Source organism: Columba livia, chromosome 6, assembly GCF_036013475.1.
Source record: "Columba livia isolate bColLiv1 breed racing homer chromosome 6, bColLiv1.pat.W.v2, whole genome shotgun sequence".
Lineage (NCBI taxonomy): Eukaryota > Metazoa > Chordata > Aves > Columbiformes > Columbidae > Columba > Columba livia.
Window position 1 is genome coordinate 23,706,203 of NC_088607.1, and position 27,886 is coordinate 23,734,088.

The 27,886-nt window shown below is 42.6% G+C and overlaps 1 protein-coding gene across 3 annotated transcripts; it reads left to right on the top strand.

Annotated features, from left to right (window-relative positions):
- The first annotated feature begins 6,822 nt into the window (after positions 1-6,822).
- VDAC2 (voltage dependent anion channel 2) lies at positions 6,823-19,024 on the top strand. Of its 3 annotated transcripts, none has more exons than XM_065068549.1 (9): positions 6,823-6,886; positions 10,391-10,462; positions 11,508-11,557; positions 13,841-13,993; positions 14,079-14,131; positions 14,581-14,808; positions 16,023-16,173; positions 17,147-17,204; positions 17,957-19,024. In XM_065068549.1, the coding sequence occupies exons 2-9, from the start codon at positions 10,396-10,398 to the stop codon at positions 18,046-18,048; spliced, it is 852 nt and encodes a 283-aa protein (XP_064924621.1). In that variant the 5' UTR covers positions 6,823-6,886; positions 10,391-10,395; the 3' UTR covers positions 18,049-19,024. The 3 variants fall into 3 exon arrangements, with proteins under 3 accessions (XP_064924621.1, XP_064924623.1, XP_064924622.1); XM_065068551.1 differs by lacking the exon at positions 6,823-6,886 and adding an exon at positions 9,366-9,384; XM_065068550.1 differs by lacking the exon at positions 6,823-6,886 and adding an exon at positions 9,759-9,825.
- Positions 19,025-27,886: the final 8,862 nt, after the last annotated feature.

Consider the following 27,886-nt stretch of genomic DNA (forward strand, 5'->3'; position numbering starts at 1 on the left):
GCTCCTGAGAGATGGCTTAGATCAATTACGCTAAGTGCAGAGATTATGTATGCTCCATCAATACACCCTTCAGAGAAATCAGTTGCCAAATCATGCCATGGGAGATCCTTCTGAAGTTTATAGATTGAATGGGTGAGTTTTACTAGACAGCAAAAGGGCAGTCTTTCCATGTGATGTCTGGAATATCTGTTTCAACATGAAAAGCACAGAGCTTTCTCAATTAAGCATTATAAGAACTATTTCAGTTGGGTAAACAGCATATTTCACTTATAAAAGCCTGAATATTTTAATCAAAACTTTGGAAAAAACATTCAGGCTGACACAAATTTCTGGACTAGAATCTCCACTCTGAGTAAATAAAAAGGAGTCAATGAAATAGTGTATTACTAAAATATGACAATTTACTGGGGGTTGTTAGGCAAACCTAATTATAAGAATCACTGTCATCAGCTCTGCTGCACTGAGATCTGCACTGAGTATCTGGCAACTAACTAGAACACAACTGTAAATACACATAGCTAAATTTCTGCAAAAGAGGAAAAATCTGCCATAGAGAGAGTAGATTACCTGCAGGTCTTTTTTTTTTGTGTGTGTGTGTATGTGTTCTAATATGTTATATTCAGATGCAAATGCAAACCCTTGAAGAACTGGAGAGTTCACGTATGTTGGCAAAGGTTGCTCGCTTTGCATGTGACCATGCCATGTGAGGGTCTGGTCCGCACAGTTTTCTAAGGAAGTAATGTTGCTTTTATATTTGTTAGCATGAGAGCTGTCAAAATAGATCTGCAGATAAATCCCTTCTTGCAGGTTTTATAACAGGTTTGTCCTGTCAAGATAAGCCCCTCCTCCCAGGTAACCACCTGTGTCAAATTGCTACGGTGAAACTCTAGCTGTTCACAGATCAATCAGTTTTAAGTCAACTCCATCTACATTGTCCGTTTCCCCATGAGATGTGCTGCCAGATGGTGCGGGAGCTACCGAAGAGCACTCAGTGTAATACAGGACATCAGTTTGCTTTTACAAAGACGGTGGAAAGAAACCCAACTCCCCGCTCTTTCCCTCTCTTCTCTTTTTAAAGTCTGGATTTTATCTCAGCTTCTGCAGTTCAGTATCCCTCCTATCGCAGAGGCTGGCTGTGCTCAGCAGCCGGGAAAGCCTGCCCTCCGCTGCCCATGCTCCTAAAAGGCAGCAGCCATGGAATTAATTGTTCAGCAAAGTGTATTTACTGCTGGGGCTGAATAACAGAGCAGACGTGTACAGCAGCCACTTTATTCCTATGTGCCTACAGGATAAAACTGAGGCCGCCCCATGCTCTTCAAGGGTGGGCAATGGCTGGTCCCCAGCTCGCCCAGGGGTCGCTGGCATCGCATCCACCCACTGCAGCCAAAAAGATGCACCCAGAACCAAAAAGTGACTGCTGCAGCATGGTGTGTGGCCACACTGACCAGCTTGGGCTCGTCCTGTCACTCAGCACCACCAACCTGCCCTTAACACATCTGCTTCCAGAAATCTGCTGTTTTCCATTTGTTTCAAGGCTCATGTCCCACAGTGTGGCCCTACCCCAAGTCAGTCTGCCTTATCTACCCAGGGGGATGGTGGCACTTGGCCTCCGAGAGCCAAGGCATGCACCAGGGCCAGACCCCAGCCAGCCTGTCCCCGGCTGCAGCTTCCTCGAAGTCTGAGGCTATTTGGGGCAGCAGCTCAGGTTACAGCAGCTCGAAGCTCCTGCGGCTTGACTACTGCAAATGGCCTCCTATCCCTCTGCTATGTTAGTACAGCCTGCTACAGGCAGGCAGGCACCCTAGAAAGAGGGGTGACCTTAAGAAACACTTGCCTTAAGGGAGAAATTGCTTGAAATGCATGTTGAAATGACAGCAAATGTTAGGATTTTTGCATTGTTTGTTTGTTGAAAAAGAAAACTTAGTCCCTCATAAATCAAATGGCGAACCATGTGTGCTGGTACTGTAGAGATGCTTTCAGGTTTGGCGCTGTGCATCCAGAGCAGTCTACAATAAAGACCATCATCAGGATAAACTGAACATAATAAGGACACCCTATAAATAATGTAAAAGGTTGTGATGGCAGTGAAGGACTTTTTTTTTTTTTCAGAGATGGATTTTCTTGTGGGCAAACTGTTGTCCATCCGCCCTCCCCAAGCTCCTTGTTAGCACTTCTGAACACAGTATGCAACTTGCAATGGCTCGAGCACAGCCCTCCGGGTGTTCGTCCTCCTGCATGGCTCAGCTTTGCTTTGTTATCCCTACCTTCATGGTGTTATTTACAGAATTTAGGCTTAACCCTGGAATGGCTTCAGTGAGAGGCAAGTCCATAAAAACATTGTTCAGCATCTTGTGCACCTATATCCCTCACCAGGTCAAGCTTTACAATGAGATAAGCACTCATGGAGGCACCTAGATTGTTTTCAGCTAGGTGATTAAAGACTTGGAGGCCTGTTGCTCTGCAATGTGATTTCTTTGGTATAAAAAGCACTAAATGCACATAATCCTCCTTCAACTTCTTATGAAAAATTCGAGATAACAAAAAAATGTGTAACCTCTAAAACTAAGTGCCACACATCAGTCTGACACGTTAATTGCTACAGTCTGCACCAGGAGCAGAAATGTCAACAATGCAGCAGAAGTGAGGTGTTTTCATATTTACTTCAGGTGAGAATCCTTGCACCAATCACTCAAACCTGTTGCTCTATGTAAGTGATTGAAGAACACTTTCTGAGTTACTCAGTGACTTTTGTGTGAATGGTTGTTTTGCTTACAAATCAGCATTTGTTTACTTGATTGGCCCTCCCTTTCCAGGAAGTATCTCCTCCAAGGAATGAAGCCTATTAATTTACATATTTTAGGGTGCCAGGGAACCTGATGGTTTGTAGATCTCTCAGGTAGTAGTTAGCTTTGTCAAAAATTTACTTATTCCTTGAGCTACTGAGGATTAAAAAAAATCCTAAGTCGATGAAAGCCGCAACAGAAAGAAAAATGAAGAAAAAGAACTTACGATCAACTAAAGATAAATCCAGAAGAAGGAATAAGTCCAGGCTCTTCTGCATGGGTTGGTTTTAATTTCAGTTTCTCCTTGTTCTTTAACAGAATGTTTTCCACACCTTACTGTTTATTTGGGAATATAGTGCTTTAGCATTGAACACGTACTAGAAGAGCATGCAGTGTCTCCACAAGGACTGGATTTTTGGTTTGCTTTGGCTGCCGAGCTATGGGGAATCGGCTTTTGTTAGCTATGTAGGTGCAAGTTGCTCCGTGTCTCCATTAGCCTTAGTAGGGCCTGCAAGTAAGTTGGTTCCCTTGTTGGCTTTCTCAAATTTGCTTTCCGTTTGCCTTCTCAGCCCTAAAATTGCAGGCTAATATTTTTTGGTGTTCCTCTGAGCTAAGGGATTATCTCCATATGTATCCGTACCAGATGCTTCTGTGTAGACCTGAAAGAGTATCTTAAAATCTGGTTTAAGTTGAGCTTTATCCTAGATGTTTAAGCTAAACTGAAAGAAGGCTACTTGCAACTGCCTGGGAAAAAAATTTAGAGGTATTAAGTCTGTCAGTCTAAAGGATCCTGGCAGTATGGGCCTCTCCTGGTTGCCCTCTTGGGGCTTTTTAGATGCCTGGTTTGCATAAGGGCAGTTGTATGGTTATCAAACAAAAGGTGTGGCTAGTCTAATATTCCTGTGTTTGAGATGATGCATTAAGCAATTATTTAGGTAATGTGTGCCTCAAAAAAAAAAAACACTGTGTAAGATCAGGGTAAGCTTAAATGACACCTCCATTTGCAGCTCAGGGATTTTCTGATTCCAGAAGCCATACAGCCATATGTAATGATTGAATCAATTAGTAATTAATAATCCTCACTTGATTTCTCATCCACAAACCTGTACAGTTTCCTCTGGAGCCCATATAAACATTTGGCTTCCTCTGGTAGGTAGTTCCACTGAATGGCACTCCTTTGGTGGAAAAAAACTTTCTTTCCTTGTTCTGAGCTTGTTTCCTGCTATTTCCCACCCTTTCCCAGCTGGTTATACTTTCATAATCTCTGCTTTATCCCTTAGGACAACTTGTTTCAGAATGAGGAGTTCTAATTTACTTAGCTGTTCCTTGCTAGACTTTTGCTAAGGTTTCTTCTCCACTTAATCTTCAACTTGAAGGTCTGCATCTACGGGGAGAGCAGACAGTGACTTCAGGCTTGTGTCAGAAGTGAACATAAATTTGTTTAAAATGCTTGGACACTGATATGCACTGTAGCCACTTACTCCCTTTTTTTGATCACATACATTACTTACATAATTGTGCTTATAATATATGGAGAGATAAGCAGAGATTGTGTTCAAATGGCAGTACACTTTTGTAGTGATGTGTGTTTTGTTGTTTTTTATTTTTAATCCAAGTGGCACCAGTAAAACATTTGACTCTGCGTTGTCAGTTATGCATAAGCATGGCTGTATTCATATGAAGTGGTAACAGATAAACTGCAAGTGGCACGAAAACCTGAGAGCTGCTTAGTTTCAATGGAAAACCAGCCCACTGAGAGTGAGCACACCTGCATGGGAGGTGTGTGCGCTGAATGGTATGAGGAGAGCGATGAGAAGAAAGGTCCAGAATAATTTTATTGGCTGAAGGTGAGCCTTTCTCGGCTCTCTAAGCTTTAGCAGACATGTCATGAGAAATAAGGCAAGGTTGTGCAAGTGAGGAACAGGGAGAGTAAGAGTGACAAACACTGGCAGGCAGAGGCTGTTGCTACAGAAGCCTGGAGTATTAATGCAGAGGAGTGTGTGCGTTTGTCTCAGATTATTGTCTCACAAAGCAAGTGATTCATTGCCTTTTTTTTTTCCCCCTCCCTTCATTAGGGTGGGGCAGTAATTACTTTCCTGAATTGCTAAAAATAGAGCTGAACCATGACTTAAATATTAATATTTTAAAAAGAAAAAAAGGGCAAAAAAGCTGATGCCTCATGTAAGTAGTGGAATTTTATTCAGAATGGATTGATACTTTGGGTATGAATAATAAATGTGTTTCTTTAAATAACAACTTATTGCACGATTATTTTTACTTAATTGGACCTCTATTGATTCCTAATATATGTTCCAGTGCTCAATAAGATACACTAGTTTTCTTCTTCTACTGCTCTTTATTCTCTCAGCATGTGATTTGCCTTCCTGATTCATCAATACATACACCTCTGTGGAACGCCAAGCTGTTTTACTTAAAAATCTCAAAATGAAACATACTAACCTGTTGGGTTTTCTGATGTGAAAGTACTGGGCTCTCACAAAAAAGAAGTTGCTTATCTTTTGATATAACTAGGAGGTGCTGACTGACATTGTGTTGGGCCTTGCCGCTAATCTGCTCTCTTTTTAATAACCCAGAAAATTACTGTTGTACTATGTGTTCTGGTAAGTTGGTAGTGTTGGATGGTAATATATATTTTTCATACTATGCGAATATAACTTGTATTTGTAAATAATTTTCACTTTTTTGAAGAACTTTGATCATGTCAGAATCTAAGTAAGCAGGGCAGAACTATGTGCCTGTCCTGCGGTTCCTTGGCCTAGCAATCGTCCGCATGGGTGACTCAGTGGTTCCTGCTAGAGCTGTGCAGTGACAGCTGCAGAACAGTCATTTTGACTGTTGTCTCCAAGCAGTCTCATTTATGATCAGGACAGCATTACCTAAGAAAGCTTTCTGAGGGTTACTGCTTCTTTTGACTTGTGTATTCTCGTGGGAAGTGACTGGAAGGTAAACATGGAGCTTACTCAATTGGAGAGATTGTGGCACTTGTCTGGAAGGAATAGCAAACCTTGTTAGGTGTCAGATCAGCTATAGGACAGCCGTGCTGCTGGATGTTGCTCTGTGTCTGTGTGTTTTGGGGCAGCACCAGGAGACCACGTTAGCTGTGAGGTGTTCAAACAGTTGTGGGCAGTGGGAGAGTGAAGGCGAGCACCCCCAGTGCTCTGCAGGGCCGGGCGGCATGGGACGGGGTCCTGGCAGCTCTGAGAACCAGGGCTGTCTCCAAGCTCCAGGGCAGGCGCCGCCGTGTCGGGCGGCAGAGCTGCTCCCCGTGGCTGTTCCCGCGCCGAGGGCCCCACGGTCCGTGTGCCCAGCCAGACGGGCCCTGAACGGAGCAGTAGTTTCTGGGGGCGGGTAGCGGCCCAGAGTATGGAACCTCCTGCAAGTCCTGCCTGGAGCCGCCCTGCAGCTCCGCATTCCAGGGAGTGTCCATATATTAGAGTCTCCCCAGCAGAATCAATCCCTGGGTGTGGCCGCCACAGGCCCGCTAAAGAACCGGCACCTGCGGCGCCCTCGGCCTCGCCCTCCGCCGTGCGGCTGCTGCTCCCAGCCCCGCCCCCTGCAGACCGGGCCGCCTCGGCCCCGCCCCGCGCCGCCTGGTGAGCCGTTATCGCCCCGCCTGCCCGCAAGGACCCCTCTCTGCTGCCGGGGCTGCCCTTCCGAACGCCTGCAGGCCCGCGGCCCCCCGCCCGGCTCCCCGCTGGGGCATGCGGCGTATCCCGCCCCCTCGCCCGGTTCTGGGCCGCCAACGGCGACACCTCTCTCCGGCCGGCCGGGCGGCGGTGCGGTGCGGCGGGCGGGGCAGGCGACGGGAGGGGCGGCTGCGGCTCGTTGGGGTCCTGCGCGGCGGCGGCGGGCGGGCGGATCGGTGTCTCCTTCAGTTCGCCCTCCAGTGCCAGCGGCTGCAGCAGCGCGGCCTCCTCACGGCGAGACCCGCCCGCGCCTCCGGCCCCGCTGCCTTCCCGCATTAGCTAGGTGCCCGCCCGGGCCGCGACCAGCCGCGTGGGAGCGCGGGAGGCGGGCGGGGCTCGCCCGTGTGCGAGCGGGCGGCGGGGCGGCGAGCGGGGCTGCGGGCCTCGTGGAGTCGGGTGCGGCGGGGTCGGGAACGCGTTGCCCAGCGCCCCGGCCAACGGCCGGATGGGGGCGGCTGGGGAGGCGGGGGGCGGTTTGAGGAGGTGTGGGGTGATTCTTCGCACGGGTCGCTTGTCTTTGCCTCTCTCCATGGCCTTCGCGGGCGCCGCGCCCTCCGCGCCGTGCGGGCCCGGCCCGGGCCTGGCCGCGGTTACATAAAGGGCGGCGGGGAGGGCGCCGCGGGAGGGGGTCAGGCCGGGATGCCCAAGATGGCCGCGTGGAGGAGTTCACCTTGCGGCAGCGGGCGCCGCTGGGCCTGGCGGCGGCGGCGGGCCTGGGCGCGGGGGAAGGACCTGGCGCTGGGCGCCGCCGGCCGGGCCCGGCCCTGGAAGGCTGCGCCGCCTGCCCCTGCGCCCCAGCCTGGCCGCTCGCAGCCACGCTTCCCCTTCCCGTGTCCTTCTCTCCTGGGAGGCTCTGCTTTATCCTTCCTTTCGGTTTCTGAACACGTAGCTGGAACATTTTCAGATGTTTAATTTTCTTTCCCTTCTCCGTAGTGTCTCTAAACTGGTCTAGCTATGGCTGCTAGACCAGTGTGCCCACCTCCAGGATGTAAGTAGGGAGACAGGTGAAGCAAGGGTAATGAGGTGGTTTATATATATAGATATATATATGTATAATATATATATATATATATATTTTCCTGAGCTTTAGCAGCAGTACAAGTCTAAAGGCCAGTGGTGTGTCCCGAGTATTTTAACAAAGTATTTTAAAATAATATCGATTTCTCTGTACTTACTGGATTACAGTCTCAGTGTAGTTCTTGCCTTTTTTTAAAAAATTGTATTAATACTTAAGTTTTTTTTATTATAACCTGATCTAGCCTCCAGCCTGTTCCTCAATATACTGAGATCTTAAAATTCTTAGAAATATTTGTGTAAGTCGTTGGCATTCCTTTAATTATAGGGTGTGAGATAGTTTTGAAATATTACCTCGAAAGAAAACTGACATAATAATTCTGATAACATGAAGACGAGGTGTTTAAAAAAGATGGACCCAATTTGAAATCACTATATCTTTGAAACTGGATCCATCTTTTTGAAACACTGTACATGGGATGATTTTATTTTTACAGAAGAAGAAAGCATATTTGTGAGTCTCGAGTAACAGATTCATTTAACTTTTTTTTTAGGGTGGCATGAAACAAGATCAGGGTGGAGCTCCCACTTGATTCAAGTAGATTTTGTGTTTTTGAAGTGAGGATTAAGATTATCTGGTAGTTGCTTTCACCACAAACCTCTTGTTGTTAAATGGTACTTACATTTTAGTCACTTCTAATGAGTAGTTTTTAAGTGAAAGACACTTCAAAATAGGGTTGACGAAAATTACTTCTAAGAATTTGCAAATCCAGCTAACTTGCCAACATTGGAGGACTCGGGAATTTTTTTTTTGGCCCCTGTTTTCATTTAGTGAGCATTCTGATGATGGCACTGTCTTATCAGATGTTTAGTGTACCCCAAATTAACTCTTGGTTTCCCTTTTTGTCCTCATCTATCCCTGTTAGTATAGGATTAGAACAACAGTGTGACAGTTGTACTCGGTTTTAAGCTTTTATCACAAAACTTGCATCTGTAGGCTGGAATGTCTGACAAATACAGGTTGGTTTCCTTGCAGTAAAAAGGGTGCTTAACCAGGCCAGATAAAATGGCACTATCTTTTTACTGCAATAATCCTTTGACTTTAGATATAGATACCAGTTTGTTAACTTCTCAGGACATCACTGCTTTGCATAAACCTTGTCTGTGATAGTTTTCTAGTCAGACTAGAAACATTTAAACAAAAGCAAAAAGCTCGTCTATTTACACTGTAAAAGCACGTCTGCCAAAGGCTAGTATAAAAATTTAAAACTAGACATAAATATTCTGAAAATGCCACTTAGAAGTGAGATCTATCTATTAGAGGAAAAATGCTTAGCTAAATATTTTCTGAATTATTTTAAAGTGTTAATGAATTGTACAGTTGCTGTACAGCAGAAATTTAGGGGGGAAAGAGCAGCGTTCCCACACTTCCTCGTAATTTGGTGTATCACCCTTTTATTGAATAAATAGTAGGAACCATTTAATCCCTTGTCGCTGGGATTAGTATGTGTTCTGCTATAGAACTTTCTTTTCTCAAGACTTATTTACAATGGACTTGAACTTGGGTTAAGCCTTTTTAAGCTTCAAATGCTCTAAGTCATTTTCATGGTGGTTTTTGGTGGTGTTTTGCTAAGAGACAGTTTAACTCTATGAAAAAGCACATGTTTTACATTCTTGAGCAAGTGATGGATGTCTTGCTGTAGTGAACTGATTACAGGGTTTAGAACTCCTTACTAAAGAAGTCTTCCCTACATGTAGATGAGGATATGGAAAGATTGAAATAAACTTTTTGACAGAGAGGAAAAAAGCTCCTCTTGGTAATGTGTTATTGAGTATACTTATGATCTTGCACAGATCTGCAGAAGATAAGCAATTCTGTAGCCAGGTGTTGAAATTTTAAGTACTGGTTAAAAGTACTATATGAAAATTAAAAATATTTTTCTGCTTTCAGTTGAAAGTTAACATGTGAAGGTACTGCCTTCGTTATTTTTGAGGTTTTGAAGATATTTTTTCATTTTCTTCAACAAAAAACCCTACAGAAAAGCAAGATAAACAGTCAGCTATACTAATCTGACTTTCTTTGCAAAACAAATGTGACAGATCAGTTTGAAAAGATAAGATTTTTGTCTGTTTGTGTTTAATCTTTTTATGGCACGTTAGTTTTGTTGTTTTCCTCCCCCCCTGCCTTTTATCAGCATGGGGGGAGTTAACTGTTACTTCGAATATGCTCTGTTTTCTGTAATTTTAAAATACAGTGCCTCTGTAACAGTGGCCTTTTGCTATTGAAATCGTGGGAAAACAGTCATGGAAGGAAGGTACAGGTAGGTGTATCTTCACAGGGAGGGGAGCCATAAGGCCTTGTGAGACCTTAGGCCAGTAGCTATCCATGGGGTGGGGAGGCTGGGTCATGGCTAGGCTGGAATGACAAGTTCTTTAACTGTGAGATTGCCAGAGGCTCCCCAGCTGATAAGGGGACTTTTAAAAAGAGCTTTTTCTCAGTGGCCCAGCACTCCTACTACTTGATCCGTTCTAAACTAACAAGAGCAGCTGACAAACTTAAACTCATGTGTGTTATAGGGGGAAAAACTTTATCAGATTGATTGCTAGTTAATGGTGTTAGATGTTAATTTTTAAATTGTATGTCTCCCATTTAAAATATCAGGCAAGTGATGTTGCAAAACAGATATGCACTCCTTGGATTTTGGACATCACTGTAAATCTGTAGGTGTTTCACAGAATACTGTATTAGTGTGAGCCATCTGTCTCTTAACTGCCTTCATACATGAATCTGCCTTAAAGAGTGTCTTAAACAGTTGTGGTAGCCATTTTTGTGTGTGTGCATGCAGTGGTAAAAGATTCACTGTTAATTACCCTGTTACCTTTCAGCTTCAATGGCGATTCCTCCATCATATGCGGACCTTGGCAAGTCTGCCAGAGATATCTTCAATAAAGGATATGGTAAGAATAGTACTTATTATAAAACACAGTGCTTGTGATGTGTCAATGAATTGCCTTTTTAAGCCTGTATGTAAAATTGCATGCTCAAATGCCAGTGTTTTTGGGGCAGGGAGAAGGTGTGATGTTTTTACATCGTTGCCATCAACGAACGGATCTTTGGCGGCTTTTTGAGGGCTGTTTTGATGTGAAGTCTGTTAAAACTTAATGCCTTAGCCACATAAATGTCAGACGTGTACAAGTGTGCAAGAATGTAAGCATCAAGTGTAATTTAACTTGGTATACTTCATTTACCAATCTGTCTCTGCCACAACATTTGCTGTTATAGAAAAGCATATGTGCTACTGTAACATTGTAGCCTTTTTCTTTTTAATAGAAAGAGGAATAGCTATTGGGATAAAGAATCCTTCAACTTTTAAAATGCTTTAATGCCGGGCAGTTGCCTAGTTAAATTCTGCTTTGTTACAGTGCTGTTTCTTTCTGATATTTGGGAATGCATGTGGGGGCTTTTTCAACAAGACTGTTGCTCAGCTCTAGGAGTAACAATGTGGGTTGACATTCCCATAAAACCTGCCTACATTACAGGTCCAAAGGCTGTGTATTACCCAGTGACTTCAATCTTACAGTTCTTTTACTTGGAGATATTTCTTCTTGGTGCTGAGAGACAAATTGTATGTGTTGGGATGGCTCTTCAAATGGCACCAACTAAAAATCTCATGCCATCCTGGGAACAGAGTGCATTTTGTCTGTCACTACATTTACTTTTGGAAGTAATTGCCCAGTAGTTAAATGTACAGTGTACACCAAATGTACACTCACTTTCTATGTGGTGATGATAGAACAGAACTCCTGGCTTGTTCTAGAGTGACCTCCTTAACCTACTGTGGCATCTAAAATGTGGGTGTTACTGAAGGCAGTTTATGGTTGGTTTTGTGTGAATGTATATATGTGGCACACTGATGAGACTGCTTGTAAAACCAGACTCTTGGAAAATGTGCCTGGTTTTAGTTAAAACCTACTGGTTTAACTTTGACTTTTGTTTGTTAAGGTTTTGGATTGGTGAAACTGGATGTGAAAACAAAATCTACAAGTGGAGTGGTGAGTTTAACCTTTAATTCTTTTTTTTCTTTTTTTTCTTTTCTTTTTTTTTTTTTTTTTTTCTGGATATGTTCTGATATTTAATTAGAAAGGACACCTTCCAGATGCCATTAAGTAGTTTATAGCTTATATGAATGTTATGGTTTTGGTGTCAAATAATTTCAGAAGCCCCTAAAGATCTGACTTTATTCTGAATGTAGCAGGGATATTGCAATGTTTAGTAATTTGTGTAAAAATAAAAAGGTTTATTAGTCGTCCCTCATCCTATGTCTGAAGGTGAACCAATTACATTTTTGAAGTGTTTTGATTTGTCATAGTACACAGAATTTATTTCTAAAGTACTTTGTGATCCCATCAGTGTTTGGTGGAAATTTCTGGTATCTTAGTGCCTGTGTTAAGTAGTTGGCAGTGACAGGACGTTGAACCTTTGGCTCCTCTTTAAAGGTATTAAAAGTGTTGCAGTAATGTTCAATGCAAGATGACTTGGTTGTGCAAGCAGTGCCTCCTGTAACTTTTATCTATTTCTAGAGCAGATTTTGCAAGATATAAAGGTAGATTATTGTTTTGTTTTAATAACAGGAAGCTCTAACAGTGTAATTCACTACAAAACAAGGTGTGTGGGATATATGCTGTCTTTTTGCTAGAAGTGTGTATCCCAACTGAAGCCCAGTTTGCAAGAGCCCCGTTATAGATATAGTTCTTATTTTAGCTTGTTTCTTTCAAGGACTACCAGTAATCCTGGTAAAACTCTCTGGAAAATCGAAGGCCTCATGTGAATTCTATAGTGGTTATAAGCCTTCCCTCCCAGGAGGAGGAAGTACTGACGTGTATGTACTGCAAATGTTTTAAAGAAGAGATAATGGAATAATCTGCCACTCCTGAAACTATTAGCACAGTGGTTGCAGTGCACTAGAATAGCACAAAGCAAGAAGTTAAAGCCGAAGGTATTTGGACTTGAAGTTGTATAGTCCCTGTCACTTGCTAAGAAGTAGACCTTACTAAAATTAAGCAACTATGTGGATGGTTTAGTTGTTCACTAACGTGGTTCAAGCAGATATCTTGGCCATGGTGAAATTTGATCAACCACCATTATAGAACAGTCTCATGCGTACTTATGATATGCAGCAGGTCTTGCGATGTGAGAATACAAATGCTTAAGGACTTCTAAGGACTTGTGATTTCAAATGAGGTCTTTAAAGTAAAATTTGTGTTTCCTTCTGGAGGAGGTGAGTGTGAGGGTTCAGTTTGAAAATAATACTGTGTGTGAATGAAGTCAGAGATAAAAATTTTAATCTCTGTTTTAAAAAAAAAAAATAATTATTTTTTAAATCTTAAGGACAATAATATTTCAGTGGAAACAGATCCTTTACCTAGCAGAAGTGGAAGCCTGGTTTGTTTTGTCTTTAATTTCTGAATAGTAGTACACAGAAATTATTATCTCTGTTATTTGTGAAAATCCAAATAGTGAGAGATGCTAGTGACAACTTAGCAATATTGCTCACATCACCTTATTAAACTAACTTTTAAACACTTCCAAGAATTCCAAATTCCAAAATCAGACTTTGCCTTTTCTCACAATTCGAGCATAAATGTTTTTCTGGTGTCATTAGACCAGAGTGTGAATAGGAATTTTATAGCTGTCAGTAAAAACACATGCATGTATATGGCTTTTGTGAAAGGCTGGCACATTGGTTAGGCTGAGAGCTCTCTTAAAAAGCAACAAAGAACCCAAAACAAATAAAAAACTACCACCCACCCCTGATTTGAAAAATGATGTCATTCTATGACATTTTATAGTTGTACATAATTTATTTTTCAAGGTTGGCTTGAGTAATGGAAATATGTATGTGTTCCTTGAAGAATTTTACTGGAGTTATGTGCCCTGTAGTGTTCTTGGCTCTTGGTCTGATTTTTATTTTCTCATCGGGAATACCAGACTTAACTTTATGTTTCAAGAACTGTTTCCTGCTTTTAAGGAGAGTACATACAGTAACTACTGTCTTGCTTCCGAGTTGTGTTGCAAACCTGCACGTTTTGTAACAGTGGCAGAAACACTGCAGTTGAGATGGGCAGCGGGGGGAGGCCTCCATATGGGCATGTATCATCTAGTTCTTGTCTGTGTCGTTCCCCCTTCTCGCCCCATGAGTTATCTAATGTTGTTAAACTTGTTGTGCAGAATAGCAAGATCTTGGTGTTTGCTGAAGAAAAATGTTTTCCCTTTTGGCACTCTAATGCTTTCAGGATCACATGTGTCTTCTGTATAACATGGACACTTCTTTTTAGGAATTCACAACATCTGGTTCATCGAATACAGACACTGGAAAAGTGAATGGGAGCTTGGAGACCAAATACAAGTGGGCTGAGTATGGGCTGACTTTCACAGAAAAATGGAACACAGATAACACTCTGGGAACAGAAATTGCAATTGAAGATCAGGTAATAGATTAGAAGAGTATTTGTATTTGTTTTACCTAACTAGCAGAACCGAACTTAAAGCTTTATCTTTTTCCCCTTGAATTAGATTGCCAAAGGCTTGAAGTTGACATTTGACACAACTTTCTCACCAAATACAGGGTAAGAATTGCTAACCTTGTTACCTTGTGTAGGGAAACAGCAACACCAATGGTCAGGAAATATTAATCTGATTTAGTATATTGACAGGTGTTTGTATGGTTTGCTATTGATCCAAATTACAAATTACATTGCTAAAGGCTTCTGCTCTTTAGGATGACATTCTACAGAGCTAGTACTGGACTTCTCACAACAGACCGGTTTGCTTATTTTCTGGGATAGAAACACGTGGAAGATTGCAGGAGGCATGAAAATGCCTCTATGTTCATCACAAAATGCCTGTCTGGTACCCCTGTGCTTTCTTGGTGGGTTATCTGTCCTTTGGCCCGGTCTAGAGGGTGCATGTGCGTGGCATTTAGATTTGTTGTGTAGGGTCATATGGCTCAAATTTGACAGTTAGTTCATTGAGGAAGATCAAGCATTGTCTTAACATAACTCTTTCTCTGTTTCAGAAAGAAAAGTGGTAAAATTAAGTCAGCCTACAAACGTGAATGTGTAAACCTAGGTTGTGATGTTGACTTCGATTTTGCTGGACCTGCAATCCATGGTTCAGCTGTCTTTGGTTATGAAGGCTGGCTTGCTGGTTATCAGATGACTTTTGATAGTGCCAAATCAAAATTGACAAGAAATAACTTCTCTGTGGGTTACAAGACTGGAGACTTCCAACTGCACACTAATGTGTAAGTAATGAAAATTGTGTCCAGATTTACAGAAGTAGGCTTTCTCTACTGTCCTTCTAGTCAGAATACAAATGCTTGAAATACCTTGCGAGGTGATTGCAAGGCCATTAGGTGGAGTGCATTTTTCAATAGAAAATGACAAATAAATGATAAATGTTACTTTGTATCTCTCTCTTTCAAAACAGTTCTGTGATTCTGTGATACTCATGGCTCGTTAATACAAAAGAGCACAATATATACTACAGCATACTGAAGTGCAACCAAATCGGAAGTGCAATAATTGAGTTATGCAGAGCTGATCATAATGTTTTCTTCCAGATTTCCCATTACATTGAATTTTATCTGACTATAATTTAAGGGCAATAGATTTATTAGAGGCAGTACTTAGTGTTGCACTGTTTAGGTAGGCCAGTAGCTGTTCCTGGAGCAATACTAGAGCTTTGCTGTTGGACTTCTTGAGTAGGTTCATCTTCTTGCCTGTCTGGGATGATAAGTGCATGAAATGCTTAGAATGTAACTGAACAAGTGTAAGACATCTTATTTATGGACTTTCTTCAGACTTGTGCCTTTAGATCTTAAATGTTCTTCAGGGCAAGCTAATCAAAACCTATGGAAGAGCATGCTGTTTTCACTCCGAAGTCAATAAAAATTTCTGGTGTTCTAGTATGTTTAGTTAGGAAATAACTTCATTTTTGAGGTAGAAGTTGGTCCTTCTGGAGGGTGAGGATGTGGATTGTGTCTGTCTGGGTTTATGGAAGTACAGGGGCATGGGAGGAAGCTACAAACCACTTCATAGTCTGGGCTGTAAGAATTCCATTTCAGTTTACTAATGTCAGATCATGTGACAGATTGTTTTAAAAAGTCATCTAATTCTTTAGGAATATCATGCGTGTTCAATAATAATAGAATTCAGAATACCCATTTCCTAACTATTAGTGTCTCTGTTTTGGAAGGGTATGATCTGGAATTGCATTCAAGTACTTAGTTCAACACTAGTGTAACAATTAGCTGTAGCACTCTAAAGTAGCTTCTTTTCCATCAATTATTGCAGTTTAATTTTGCTGTGAAGCCTTTCTTCATCTTCCCTTCTCCTGTCAAAGTGTGTAACAACTTAAACTTTTGAAATTCTAATTGGAATAAAAATTTGAAGTAGTTAAAAAAAATGCTTGGATTATCTAGGTATGGGAAACTAACTTTTTTCTTAATTTGTGCAGCAATGATGGTTCAGAATTTGGTGGCTCAATTTACCAGAAAGTGAGCGACAGTCTTGAAACTGCTGTAAACCTGGCTTGGACAGCAGGTAGCAACAGCACTCGATTTGGCATTGCAGCTAAGTACAAGTTGGATTCCACTTCTTCTATCTCTGTAAGTATGGCTCTAACCAAAAGGGTTATGCTAAGCACAGTGTATTTTCAGTTTCTGCAAATCTGCGTATTAGTACAAAAGAAGGTTTTGCAACTCAGTCAGTCTTGTGGCAATTACTCTTACAATCCAGACAGTCATAATTCAACCAGCAGTATTTAAATTCTGCGATGCTGCATACAACCAAGTCTTTTAGAATCTGACTGTCAAATGTTTTTCTACTCTAGAAGACATAAAATATTTATTAAAAAAAAAAAACAAACCCCGCACAAAACAACAACAAACCCCCACCTTCATGTCCAATTCTGTAAGCTTACAGATTATTTATTTATTTTTTTTTAAAAAAAACCAACAGTCTTTGGGGAGCTCTGTCACATTCTCATTTGAAGAACTCTGGTGATACTGCTTAAAACGGTGATACACAGAAAAGTTATCAGTTTATAATAAAGTTAGAATTGAACCTGAACTGTTGGAAGTCATCCTGTAGAAAAAGTAATGCAAGTGAGATAAATAATTTTGCACATATTGTTTATGGTGATATTATGAAATGTTTGCTGCTTGACTGATTGGACCTGCAAGATACTAATTCTTCTGTAATAATTTGTATGTGGAGGATTCTTCTGAAGTGGCTTGTTTTGAGAGAACGTGGTGGGCAATTGCTATGCCCTTCTGAAAAGTAGGGGCGCAGTGCAGAACTTCACCTTCCAGACTACGTTCCAGTAACAGTTCTCCAAACCCTTGCATTCTGTCTGCTCTTAAATATGTTACTTCTGCAGCTGGGACAAAGGTGTAGCTGGGAAGAGAGAATCCAGAAAGCACAGAGATATTGAAAGAACAAGTAAAATTTGTTTAAGTTGATAATGGTGGTGTTACCATAGTTATTTTGGCTTCTGAATGATAACGAAGAACTAAGCAGTTAGAACACTTCAATTGCTTTTGTCTTGATTTTTTTGTTTTATTTTTTTCCCCCCCCCAGGCGAAAGTGAACAATTCTAGTTTAGTTGGAGTGGGTTACACCCAGGCCCTGAGGCCAGGTAAGGGTTATCACATGTATTACATCACATACATTTTTATGCATCACAGAGAAAATCTTTGAGATCTGTGCATTTATGTGCAATTGTTTCTCCAGAATAATTTTGTCTTGAAGGCAAAGTAGATGTTTATAGGAGCTTCTGTTGCACATCAAACCTTTATCTGAACAAAACAAATTTCATTGTATTTAATGGTATTTCTGCATCATATTCCTTATTGATTTCTGTAGGAGTCAACTGTATTGTGTTTGGTAGCTTAGCTTTAGGCTGTGTAAGCAGTCTTTTTTTAATGTTACTTTCTCCAGTCATATTGTATTGAGTTATAGCAGGTCTTGACATAATGATTAATTGGCAAAAGAACACATTTCCTGCTCTTCATGTTTAGTAAAAAAAAAACCCTGCAGAACTTGAATAATTCTGCTTAAATATGAAAAACAGCTGCTAATGTGATATTACCATTGGTTTGTTCCTTATTTGAAAACCAATAAAAATAATAGTTTACTTCCATCCACCCCACTACCTGAAAGGAGGTTGTAGTGAGGTGTGTGTAGGTCTCTTTTTGACAGGTAATGGGTGATAGATATTTACAAAAAGCATCTATCTTGATTCATATGACTAGCTTTCAATACATTTCACGGGTAAATGTAGAAATCTTTAGAGGAAAGTAATAAAATAGGAGAAGAGCTGGGAGTTGTTAATGACAGAGATTGAGTTCCAATAGTATGTTGTAAACATGCTTTTTAAAAATCTTACAGGTGTGAAGCTTACAATGTCTGCCCTGATAGATGGAAAGAACATCAATGCTGGTGGCCATAAACTTGGTCTTGGCCTGGATTTGGAGGCTTAAAAGGGTGAAGAAACTGCTGCAGAGAAGGGATATCAGAAGAATTTGGCCTTAAAATGCATTTCCAATGTGACCAGCAGGCTTTTTTTTCCAGGAAGAATGACCTAGAACAAGAGCTGTATTTGAAGTATTTAGACAGTTACTTGTTAGCTGGTTTCTAGTTAAATTGGTTACCCATCTAGTTAAAATTCTGCATTAGTGCAGTCACTTAAACATTATTTAAATGTATTTAACTGTTTAATGCGCTACCCACAAATAATGAAATAGACATTTATGAAAACTGTACAATTGTGTGCATGTTTGTTTTTATGTTCCTTTTAACATTCGATATTGCCATTGAATGAAAAATGGATCAGTGGATGTTTTGAAATGAGGTCAATGGTTTTGTTAGATCACCTGAAGTAGAAATACATTTGGTATCCCAAGACAAATTATGAATAAAACAAGTACACACACATATCTGTGCCTCAGATATTTTAAGAGTCAAGATGTGAGGGTAGTGCTCAGTTCAGTTTTAACTTTAATCCAAGAAGTAGTGCTCTACACCTTTGTGCAATTAAGGACCCCCATCCCACCCCACCCATGACAACACTGAATATAGGTGTTTTTCACTGAACAGTTGGATTCCTCAAGCAAGTTGAATGTGCTTTTCTATCAGGTAAGATTTGTCATAACACAATAGTTTAATTCCCTCTGTCTTCCACGGGTAAGATTTCCTGCATTACTAGTTGGCCTCCTGATGCAAAAAGTGCAGAATGATGTACCTGGCACACTGAGACATTTAAAAACTGCTCCTTTATGCTTTTGGCTAAGGGGTGACAAACCTCACCACAAACACACCTTTTGCTTATATTTGTGTGAAGTAAGACGTATCTCTGCAACTGAATGTAACTGTAATGGTGTAACAGCCTGCTTATCCCACCTGCTGTGAGAGGTTTCTGCTTAAAATGACTGAAATAAAGGCTTAATTTTAAATGGAGACAGAGGAAAATGCATCCGATTTTGCTTTCCCTTTGACTAATAAATCTTGGCAGATATCCATTTTAAGTCCAGGAACATGCAGAATAATGGAAGAACTCATGTTTTTCCAGGATAGAATGAAAAGATATGAGGAATATTTGCTTTGTGATCATAAAGTCCCTTAATGTCAAACATAACTAGTCATGCACGCTTGTAATGTGGAATATATTAAATATATGTAGTTACAGTGCTTAGATTTAAGAATGAATTTAATGAGTTTGGGGAGTGCCTGAAGCCTACTTCTTACAGTCTCACATGGCTGAGAAGGGTATCTTGGTCCTTGGTCTTGCAGTCTGAAGTTCACAGCAGCTTTCCTTATAGGGCAGGTGGCTGGCATATGGTCAGGAAGCTTTACCTCTGGTTTGCAAGTTGTGTTTGGTTCATGCTGGATTAGACTTACCCCCACAGAAGTCCTAGTGGTTTGTTCAAGGTCTTGTTCCATCCTGCATTGTTGCTCTCATACTCAAATGCTTGAGTTTACTATTGTGTTGTAAGCTGCCTGTATTTAGACTTCAGCTGTAGAATAGCCGTCACCTTCTTTGAAGAAAACAGAGCAGAGCTTAAGCTCCCAGCTGAGGCTTTTGAGCAGGCTTGCTTGTGTATTTGACTGTGTTTGTTACACATCAAAGAGAAAGTTTGGCAGCATTTGTGCTTTGGTGTATCTTTGCAGCTGTTGTCATGAAATGTCCTTTTCTGAGAAACGCTTCCAACACTTAGTGGCGGAAGAAGCATGTAAGGTGCGATTTGTTGCTCTCTTATTGCATGTTAATGTTAAGAAACTATGTTTAGTTTGAAGTGTTTTTATGTGCTAGATCACTCAAAGCTAGAGATTGTGTGGCCAGACGATTGAACTGTAGTACAGGTTCTTTTTAGTATGGGTTCTCCTTTTAGTATGATCCTGTTAGGTGCCTCACAAAGTATGTCCAGACTTCTGGAAAATAACAAAACGCTGTGTGCCTGCATGGATCACCCAGCTGTAGCACCTGGGCAGATGAAGACTTCTGTAATTTGTTTATAAGTGATGCCTTGTTTGCATCCTTAAGCCAGCATGGCTGCAACACCGATGTTTCTCTCAGTTTTTGGAAGCTCTTGATAGGGCTGTAGTGGTCTGATGCTTTTTTGTCTTTGGAGTTGTGTTGTTTTGTTTTGAAACAACTACTGTAACTCTCTTCATCACTATCTGCTCGCCTCTAGCTATTTTTCCTGAGGTCACAAAATTTTCAAGTGAAATAAAAGCAGATATTGCGAAGCTTCTCTTCAGTTTTTCATACAAATTAGTAATGGAAAGCTTAAACGTATTGGTTTTACTCTGTTTCCTGTGCATTGCTTTATTAGTTCTCAGCCTTTAAACCTTAAGTAGTTTCATTTATTCAAATGCTGATGGGTAACTGGAGAAATAAAACGGCTCTGCAGTAGTTAAGACAACTGTGAAAATCTGAGTTTTTCTAAAATATTCTTTCATAAATCACTACTTCGAGCAGGGAAAGGAAGTTTGTATATCTCTTGGCATTTCTCAAGTGAGGTTAATAAAAATAGCTTTCAGACTTCCTTTTCAAGTGCGTTACAGAAGCTGGTGGTGTAATTGGAGTTTTGTAGTAAGGCATGTCAGTAGTTTAAATGGCTCCATTTTATTAGAACACATGAAAAGCCCTAATGATACCTTTCAGTGGTAGCCAGCCTTTCCTCAGGTGTCATTCTGAATAAAATAAAACCACTTGAGCTAAGCAATGGCCCGAGCATGGCTGTGTGTCTTGTTTGAGCTGTAGCATTGCAATCCTTCCTGGTGCAGCTGGAGTAGGGGTTGTCTGTGTGCGTATTGCAAGGAGATTTAATCACGCTTTCATAAATAAAAATCCTTTCAGATAAGATTATGATGCCCTGGATTTTGCAAGTTACTGTCAAAGTGACTTGAATGTTTACATTTTCACTGTGCTGTAGAAATTCTCCAGGCTATTTCATTTAATGTTGCACTCTTCCTGTGGTTCAGCTTGATGTGGTATATTCTTAAATCTGAGTCTTGCACACTGCAGTCCTTCAAAACCAGGACATTTTTTTGGAACTATTCTGGAGTTTGGAATAGCCATGGAAACCTTTCACCCCCAGTCACTGGGGCACAGGTGTTTACCTTTCCCTTGGCTATCGCTGGGGTGAAGCCAGGCAGTGACAGAGTGTGCTCACTGCCCTCCCATGTCCCTCCCGTTGCAGTGCCTGCCTTGTTCCTACAATAATCTGCCTGCTGTGCTCAAAGGTGCTGCAGATGAATCTGTGGTGATTGCACTTCTGTGGGATGTAGAACTGAGCAAACAGAAGACAGCTGGTCACAGGTGATCCAGCCCTGCTTATATCAAAGGTTCTGGTTTCCTTACAGCTGTTAGCAAAGTCAGAAGCGATTCCGTGCAAGGTAAGCCACTAATGGTGACAAATACTGGGTTGTACTTGTGGTGGCAGTGTCCTAATGGCAGGTACAAATGCTTCCTGTGAACCTTGAAAGGGTAAACACAAAGGAAAAGCTGGTTGGGTTGTTACATGACATGAAAGGGAGATGTTTGTTGCGAGCGGTTTTATCACATTCATCCGCCTCCCTTTGCTGTGGAGGATTTCCTCATCTGACGTGGTAATAAAACCACGGATTATATAAATTATTGTAGTGTGCATTCCTTGTATTTTAGTGAGGTTTTTCTTCTCATGATTGTTCTCAGGCCTGCCTTTTATAGTAGTTGCCTGTTGTATCTGTCTTTAGACATGCTGCTGGGTCCAACAGAAAGGAATGCACAACTCAGTTCATTTTTGTGAGCCAAACCTACAGCATCTTGTGCTTTAACTGCAAGTTTGGCATTCATGCTCATGTAAACAGGCTTTTTTTTTTTTAGAGCAATTTCTGAAAAATAATATGCAATTAAAACTAGGCAAAATGTGATGTTATACAGTGTGAGATTTGGTTGATATCTGCACTTGTATTTGTGTGCTGGTGTTGGGAAAAGTGCTGACAGGCCTTTATAGATGGCAAGCGGTCAGACTGTTTGGGCTCCAAACATTTGGCGTTTATTACAAATGTGTGTTTTAAATGAGAATTTGCTGCTGAAACTGATGCCACAGCAATATTCACAGTTCAGTTACTGCTGGTCAACAGTAGTGCATGCATCAGAACCCTTTCAAGGGTTTGTGTGTGTTTCCATGGGGTTGTTCCATGTCCTGGATCAGTGGGAGAAGATCCTAAGTCTACAGTCATGAGTGTATTTAATTATTTTGTGTTGTTAGCAGCCCAATACCTTTTTTTTTTTTGTTTACTTGGTTCCTATGAGCATTAAAATAGAGTGGCTATTACAAAAATCTCACTAATCTTACTTGGTTGCTCTATGGAGTCAGTGTGAGCGTGTTAGCGTGAGTCAGGGTCACAGGTGCTCTGTCTGAAGCCTGGCACAGGTGGGCAGGTGGGGAGGTGGCTGCCATAGAACCACTGAGCTTTGGGTATTTGGTTGAGCCATGGCAGCACCGTTACAACGCCCCAGCTAAACCTTTGCGGCGCACACGGCTTCTTGGCGTACGGCACCACGGGCTTCGCTGTGCGGTGTTCGGGGCTTGGCTGTCGCGCGGCGGCAGCTCCGAGCGCGGCCATGGCCCCGCGCAGTGCGGCTGCTCGTGCCGCCTCGCGCCTCCCGCCCGCGATCCAGCGGCGCCATCTGGTGGCGGCCGGTGTCCTCTGCGCCTGCGGGGACCGCCCGTGGTGACCTCGGGAGCCGCTGCGTGCGGCGTTCTGCGGGTGCCTCTCCTCGGCTCACCGGCAGACAGCAGAGCGGTGACTGCAGCGAGCCTGAGCCACGTTCTGGGCTAAAGAGACAGAATAGAGGAGGAAAACTCCTGCGTGTGCTGGCACTCGGGTGTCCTCCAGCCCTGTGTCTGAGAAGCACACGTCTTCCCCTGAACATCCCTGCTGAAGGAGCAGCTGGTCCTGTTCTCCACACTGGACTGCAGCGGCTGTTTCCTGGCTGCACCCTGCTCCTGCCTAAACAAAATTAATTAAGGAAGCAGGTTATCTTCCCAACTGCTGCTCTGCTCCTGACTTGGCAATACTTTTCTAGAAACCTCCAAATGGCTCAAGATCCCTTGACTTCCAAAGAGATGTTCTGGCTACCCTTGGCTTTGAGAAGCACTTGCTGACAAGAACTCAGGTCACACCAGCTGCTAAAAACCAGAAGGCAAAGGGAAGGATTCAAAATGTTGCCTGACTAACGATCTTCCCCTGTCTGGTGGCACCAGGTACCGTGGTGGGGCTGGACTGACCATGCAGCGCACCAGCAACACGGGTAGACTGCTGCAGCCCAGGGACCTTATGCTGCTGCAATCTAGGTAGCTTACAAACTCTTCCCTTATCTTTGCAATTAATTTAAGTCCCAATCAAGCATATGGAGCATGGGGACAGGGAGGAGAGCCCAGCAAGTCTGCTCAGGGGCTGTCCTACGGCAACACTGTAGTAAAGCATGTGTACCCTTTTGGCTTGCTTGAGCCACTGGTGCTGTGGGGCAGCAACCTCCAAGCAGAAGCAGTTGCAGGTTGGCCAGCACTGCTCTGAGGAGCGACTGCACCATCCATTTCACACGAAGTGGCTGTTAAAGAGCTGTTGTGCAGGGTATTTCAGTTGAGGGTGGACAGTAGAGACAACTTTGGTCTGGGCTATTTTGTTCATGAATATACAAAATTTATTTTTCCTGGACAAAGCTAGAAGACCAGTGTGTCCACCCATGGTGTCAGGCAGTGAGCCATGCAGCCAGCACTGCTGCCCCAGAGCTCCCCACCACCTGCTCCTGGAGGGTACCTCACCTGGTCCTGCTTCCCTGTTTGGGGACACGTGTTGGTCTTTGGGGCCTTGTTTCCATGCCCAAACAGAGCATGCAAACACCTCTCTGCCAGGTGTGTTGAACCCCTCAGCTGCTGGGGGGTGGAATGAGTGGGTGTTCTGTCAGCTGCCCTAGTGCAGGGGGCTGGACCTGGGCCGAGGCCAAATTTACAGCTATAGTGTCTGGTTTTTTGTTTTGTTTGGTTTTTGTTTGTTTGTTTGTTTGTTTTCCTTGCTACATTGTTGCAGACCCGGGCAGCACACGGGTTATGATTGATCATGAGAGTCACTTGGTGTCTTTCACTTCTCTAATTGGCAGCATGTGCTTCAGGGAGCAGGGCCGGGAGTGTTTCTGCCTTCCCTTAGTGGTCTTGGTGCTTGACATGTGTCCTTTAGCCTGGACCAAAGCCTGTCTGTACCAGAGGAAGGTGTAGTGGTGTATGTTGTAGTAGTGTTTGGATGCAGGCTGCTTGCTGTCATACCTGGGAGGTTCACTGGGTGGCCTGAATGGGACCAGCTCTGTCATCCTCATGCATGTGGCAAGTGGAGGTGGTGGCACTCCCTGCTGCCACGGAAGGTGTTGAATGAGCATCTCTGATGTTTCAGGAATCAATGTTTTTATGAAATATTTTTAAGGAAACTGCAAATCACAAACACTTATTCGTGGTACTGTAGTTTAGAGTGGCTTTAGGCTTTTAGTGCAGCCTCTATAACAGAAGGCTGATCTGACTCCACCATGTTTGAGGAAATATTTTAGCTTTGTTATACTTCTTTGAAGTTCCTTGGGAAATCTGGTGGTGTCCTGGTGCAAGACTGGTAGGCATCCAGGTGAGACCTAACACTTTGTAGCAAAGGTCCTCTCTGCATTTAGAGTATGTTAGCACAGTATTGAATTGTCTACAGCCCACTCACATAGTCTGAAGTTCACCTGGTTTAACTTAATCATGCCTATCACAAGGCGAGTGCATCAGCTTGCATAAACGGAGCCTTGGTAGGTCTCCCTGCCAAGTGAGCATAATGCAACTGACCCACACCCTTTGCTTCGACATTGCTCCCTCTCGTGGGCTGTCTGAACAGCCTGGCTCAAAGTCCCATTTCCTTTCCTTTGCTGTGAAGCTGTAGCAGAGATCTGTACCGTGCAGCTCCACCACAGTCACTCGCAGCAGCCTCTCCCAGAGCCACAGCTCCTCCTGACTCGAAGCACACCCCATCCTGAGCCGAGTGCCAGGGAGTCAGGTGGTTGCTCTTCGTTCCCCTGTGTTTGGCAAAGCTCCCTTCACTGCTGAGCAGAGAGTGGTGCTCTGCAGGAAGCACGAGCATGCTGCCTTGCAAGGTGTTTGTGGTAGGCTAATCCAGTTTTTTTCTTTCTGAAATGAGATTGCTCTTGTGTTTCTGGCCGGGATTTATTGAATGTAAGATATGCTGTGTCACTGTAAGACGTGTTTAGTTTGGTGGGGCTGGGGCACACCTGGCCGCTCCGCAGGGTGCGGCTGCGTTGGCGTTCAGTGCAGGCGGGTATGTGCCTGCCTGAGCTGCCTGCACAGCTGCACTGGGGACCTGGGGGACAGGGTTTCGGGCACAAACACCTCAGCCTGGTTAGCAGCAAGGGCGAAAAGGAAAGAGAAGTGGAGAAACATTCAAAACGTAGTTTCCAGGAAAAGAAGGGCTTTAATTTTCGTACTTTTCTTTGCAGTATAACTTTCCTATTGCACAGAAAAACCTGTTCTTATATCTTCTCTCTTTTTTCTTCCCTTCTACTTGGTAGCCTTTGAACCTTTGGAGGGAAAGTCCAGGGAGGTAGCTGAAACGATTTTGTGTTGCTATAGCTGTTACAGTCCAATTTTCTTTTATAGAAATTAAATAAGATAAACAGAAAGCAGAAAGAAAATACAATTGAACACAGGAAAGGCAGTTATAATTTCTGGTGCTGATTCCCTAATTTCTTCCACCTCTTCTGCTGGAGAAACATGATCACGGCACAAGGTTGCTTGGCCCTTCTGAGACTTAGGAAACCTCTACAGGCACAGGCTGCCTAAAACCAACTATTTTCCTGTTTATAGGTTCTCAGTTTATTAGCCTGAAGGCAAAAGAAGTAAAATGAGACCTAATAAGGTCAGGAAGGAGCACATAAGAGGGAGAATGCAGAAATGCTTGACCATAAAATTAAAATCTATATTATAATGTTTATATGTAATAGGGATAGTCAAAATTAAGCTTGCTTGTGAAAATCTAATTAGTCTTCTGTAACCTAAGTGCTTAGCTTTGCAACCTTAATCATGTGCCTTTAATGCAGTTCGTGGAGGTGACCATAAATGGTTCATAAGGTCAACAGGCAGACCCTAGCCGCAGGTCTGAAGTTTTTGTTAGGAGTTTGCCATAGTCTGTGTCTGGAAGTTTAAATATACACTTGAAGTTAAGCTTGAGCTAAAGGGCATCACTCAATATCTGGTATATGAGTGAGTATGCTGCAAATCAAGAAAGGAAAACTTGGTAGCGCCCATCCAAGTAACCAAAGCTGTGTGAGAGAGGGGATGTGTGACTGGCTCAGTGGCACCTGGGACCCATTCTGTAACTCCATAATGAATTTTGAGGCCCCACTTCCCTGAGTGTTGATTAAATGTGTCTGTGCTTTTGTCTCTTTCAAGTTAGTCTTCAGTGATAACGTGGATCAGTCTTAGACTGTTAGGACGGGTCTGATCTCACGCAGCAGTCATTGATGGGGGCCATGGGAGCTCAGCTTTGGTAGTGTAGCCTGGCCCTCAGCAGAACACCTTACTGGCTCCACCTTGATGGTCCTCCCAGCCAGAGGTGAGGGACTGCTGCCTGTTGGTGGGAATAATTCCCAGGAAATTACTGTGCCTAAATTCCACAACAGCTGCAGGAAGACCCAGCTGTGATGTATAATCTCGCTCTACATATATGTGGAGAAACTGCAGCTTTTTGTATATAAATAATTTTGTCAGGAGTTTGACCTAGTGAATATCCTTTTGACACTGCACTTTGATATTGAATGAATGCTCCTCTGCACGGGGTATATCTTTGAGGCTCACTGGAATATATTCTAGCTCTGATGTTTAAAGGAAACCAAGGAAGGCCCTGCAATTTCTTTCAGGTTGAATTAATCTCTTTGATATAATACATGATGGCACAGTAGTTGCACAATTAACTGTGGCTTTCTGCTTTGCAATGACCTCACTAATTTCTTTGCATTGAAAAGATGGATTAAGTGTCTTGAGAGAGTGTTTTATAGCAGCTGACATTTAGATGGCTAGAGGACATTGAAGGTGACACTGAGGAAATGTCACACCAATACCCTGTTGATATGCCCGGGAGGCTGAGGAGTCATGGGCAGCTGGATGGAAGCTGTGGGTGAAGGCACCTGAAGGACCCTTTCTCCCCTCTTTCCATGGAGCTGGACCTTGCCAGAGGCAGAGATGAGTCCCTCTGCACAGACCAGCCTGGATGTCTCACTGGACCCTGTGTGGCCTTTGCAGCTCTGCCTGGATTCAGGGGTGTCCATCACCATCTGACAAGACCGTCTGCTTCTAGTTGTAGCTGTTACTGCTCTTCCTGCCCTCTAGGTTTTGACCTGTAGCAGACATCAGCAATGTTGACTGTGGTAGGCACATGCAAAAAATATGTACCTGAGAAACACGTGATGTAAGCATTGAGTGTTGTGAGCCACAGCCTGTGTGATTTTAGCTATTACTGGGAAAAGGATAGGGCTTGTAGGGTAAACAATAATGCTTATAAGTGAACATTTTAGATCTTTATATTTATTCACCTAAGTTTTGAAGTTTTCTAAGTTCTCTCTTTTTTTTTTTTTTTTGCTAGTTCAAGCAGTTACATGTTTTGCTTACCTTTAAATGTAAACTCCTAGTGATTGCTTCCTAACAGAAAGCAAGTTAAAAGATAAAAGTGACATCATGCATAAGCATGAGTTTCTTTACAAATAAGCCTAAATTTTATCTTCAACTGTTACTCTTT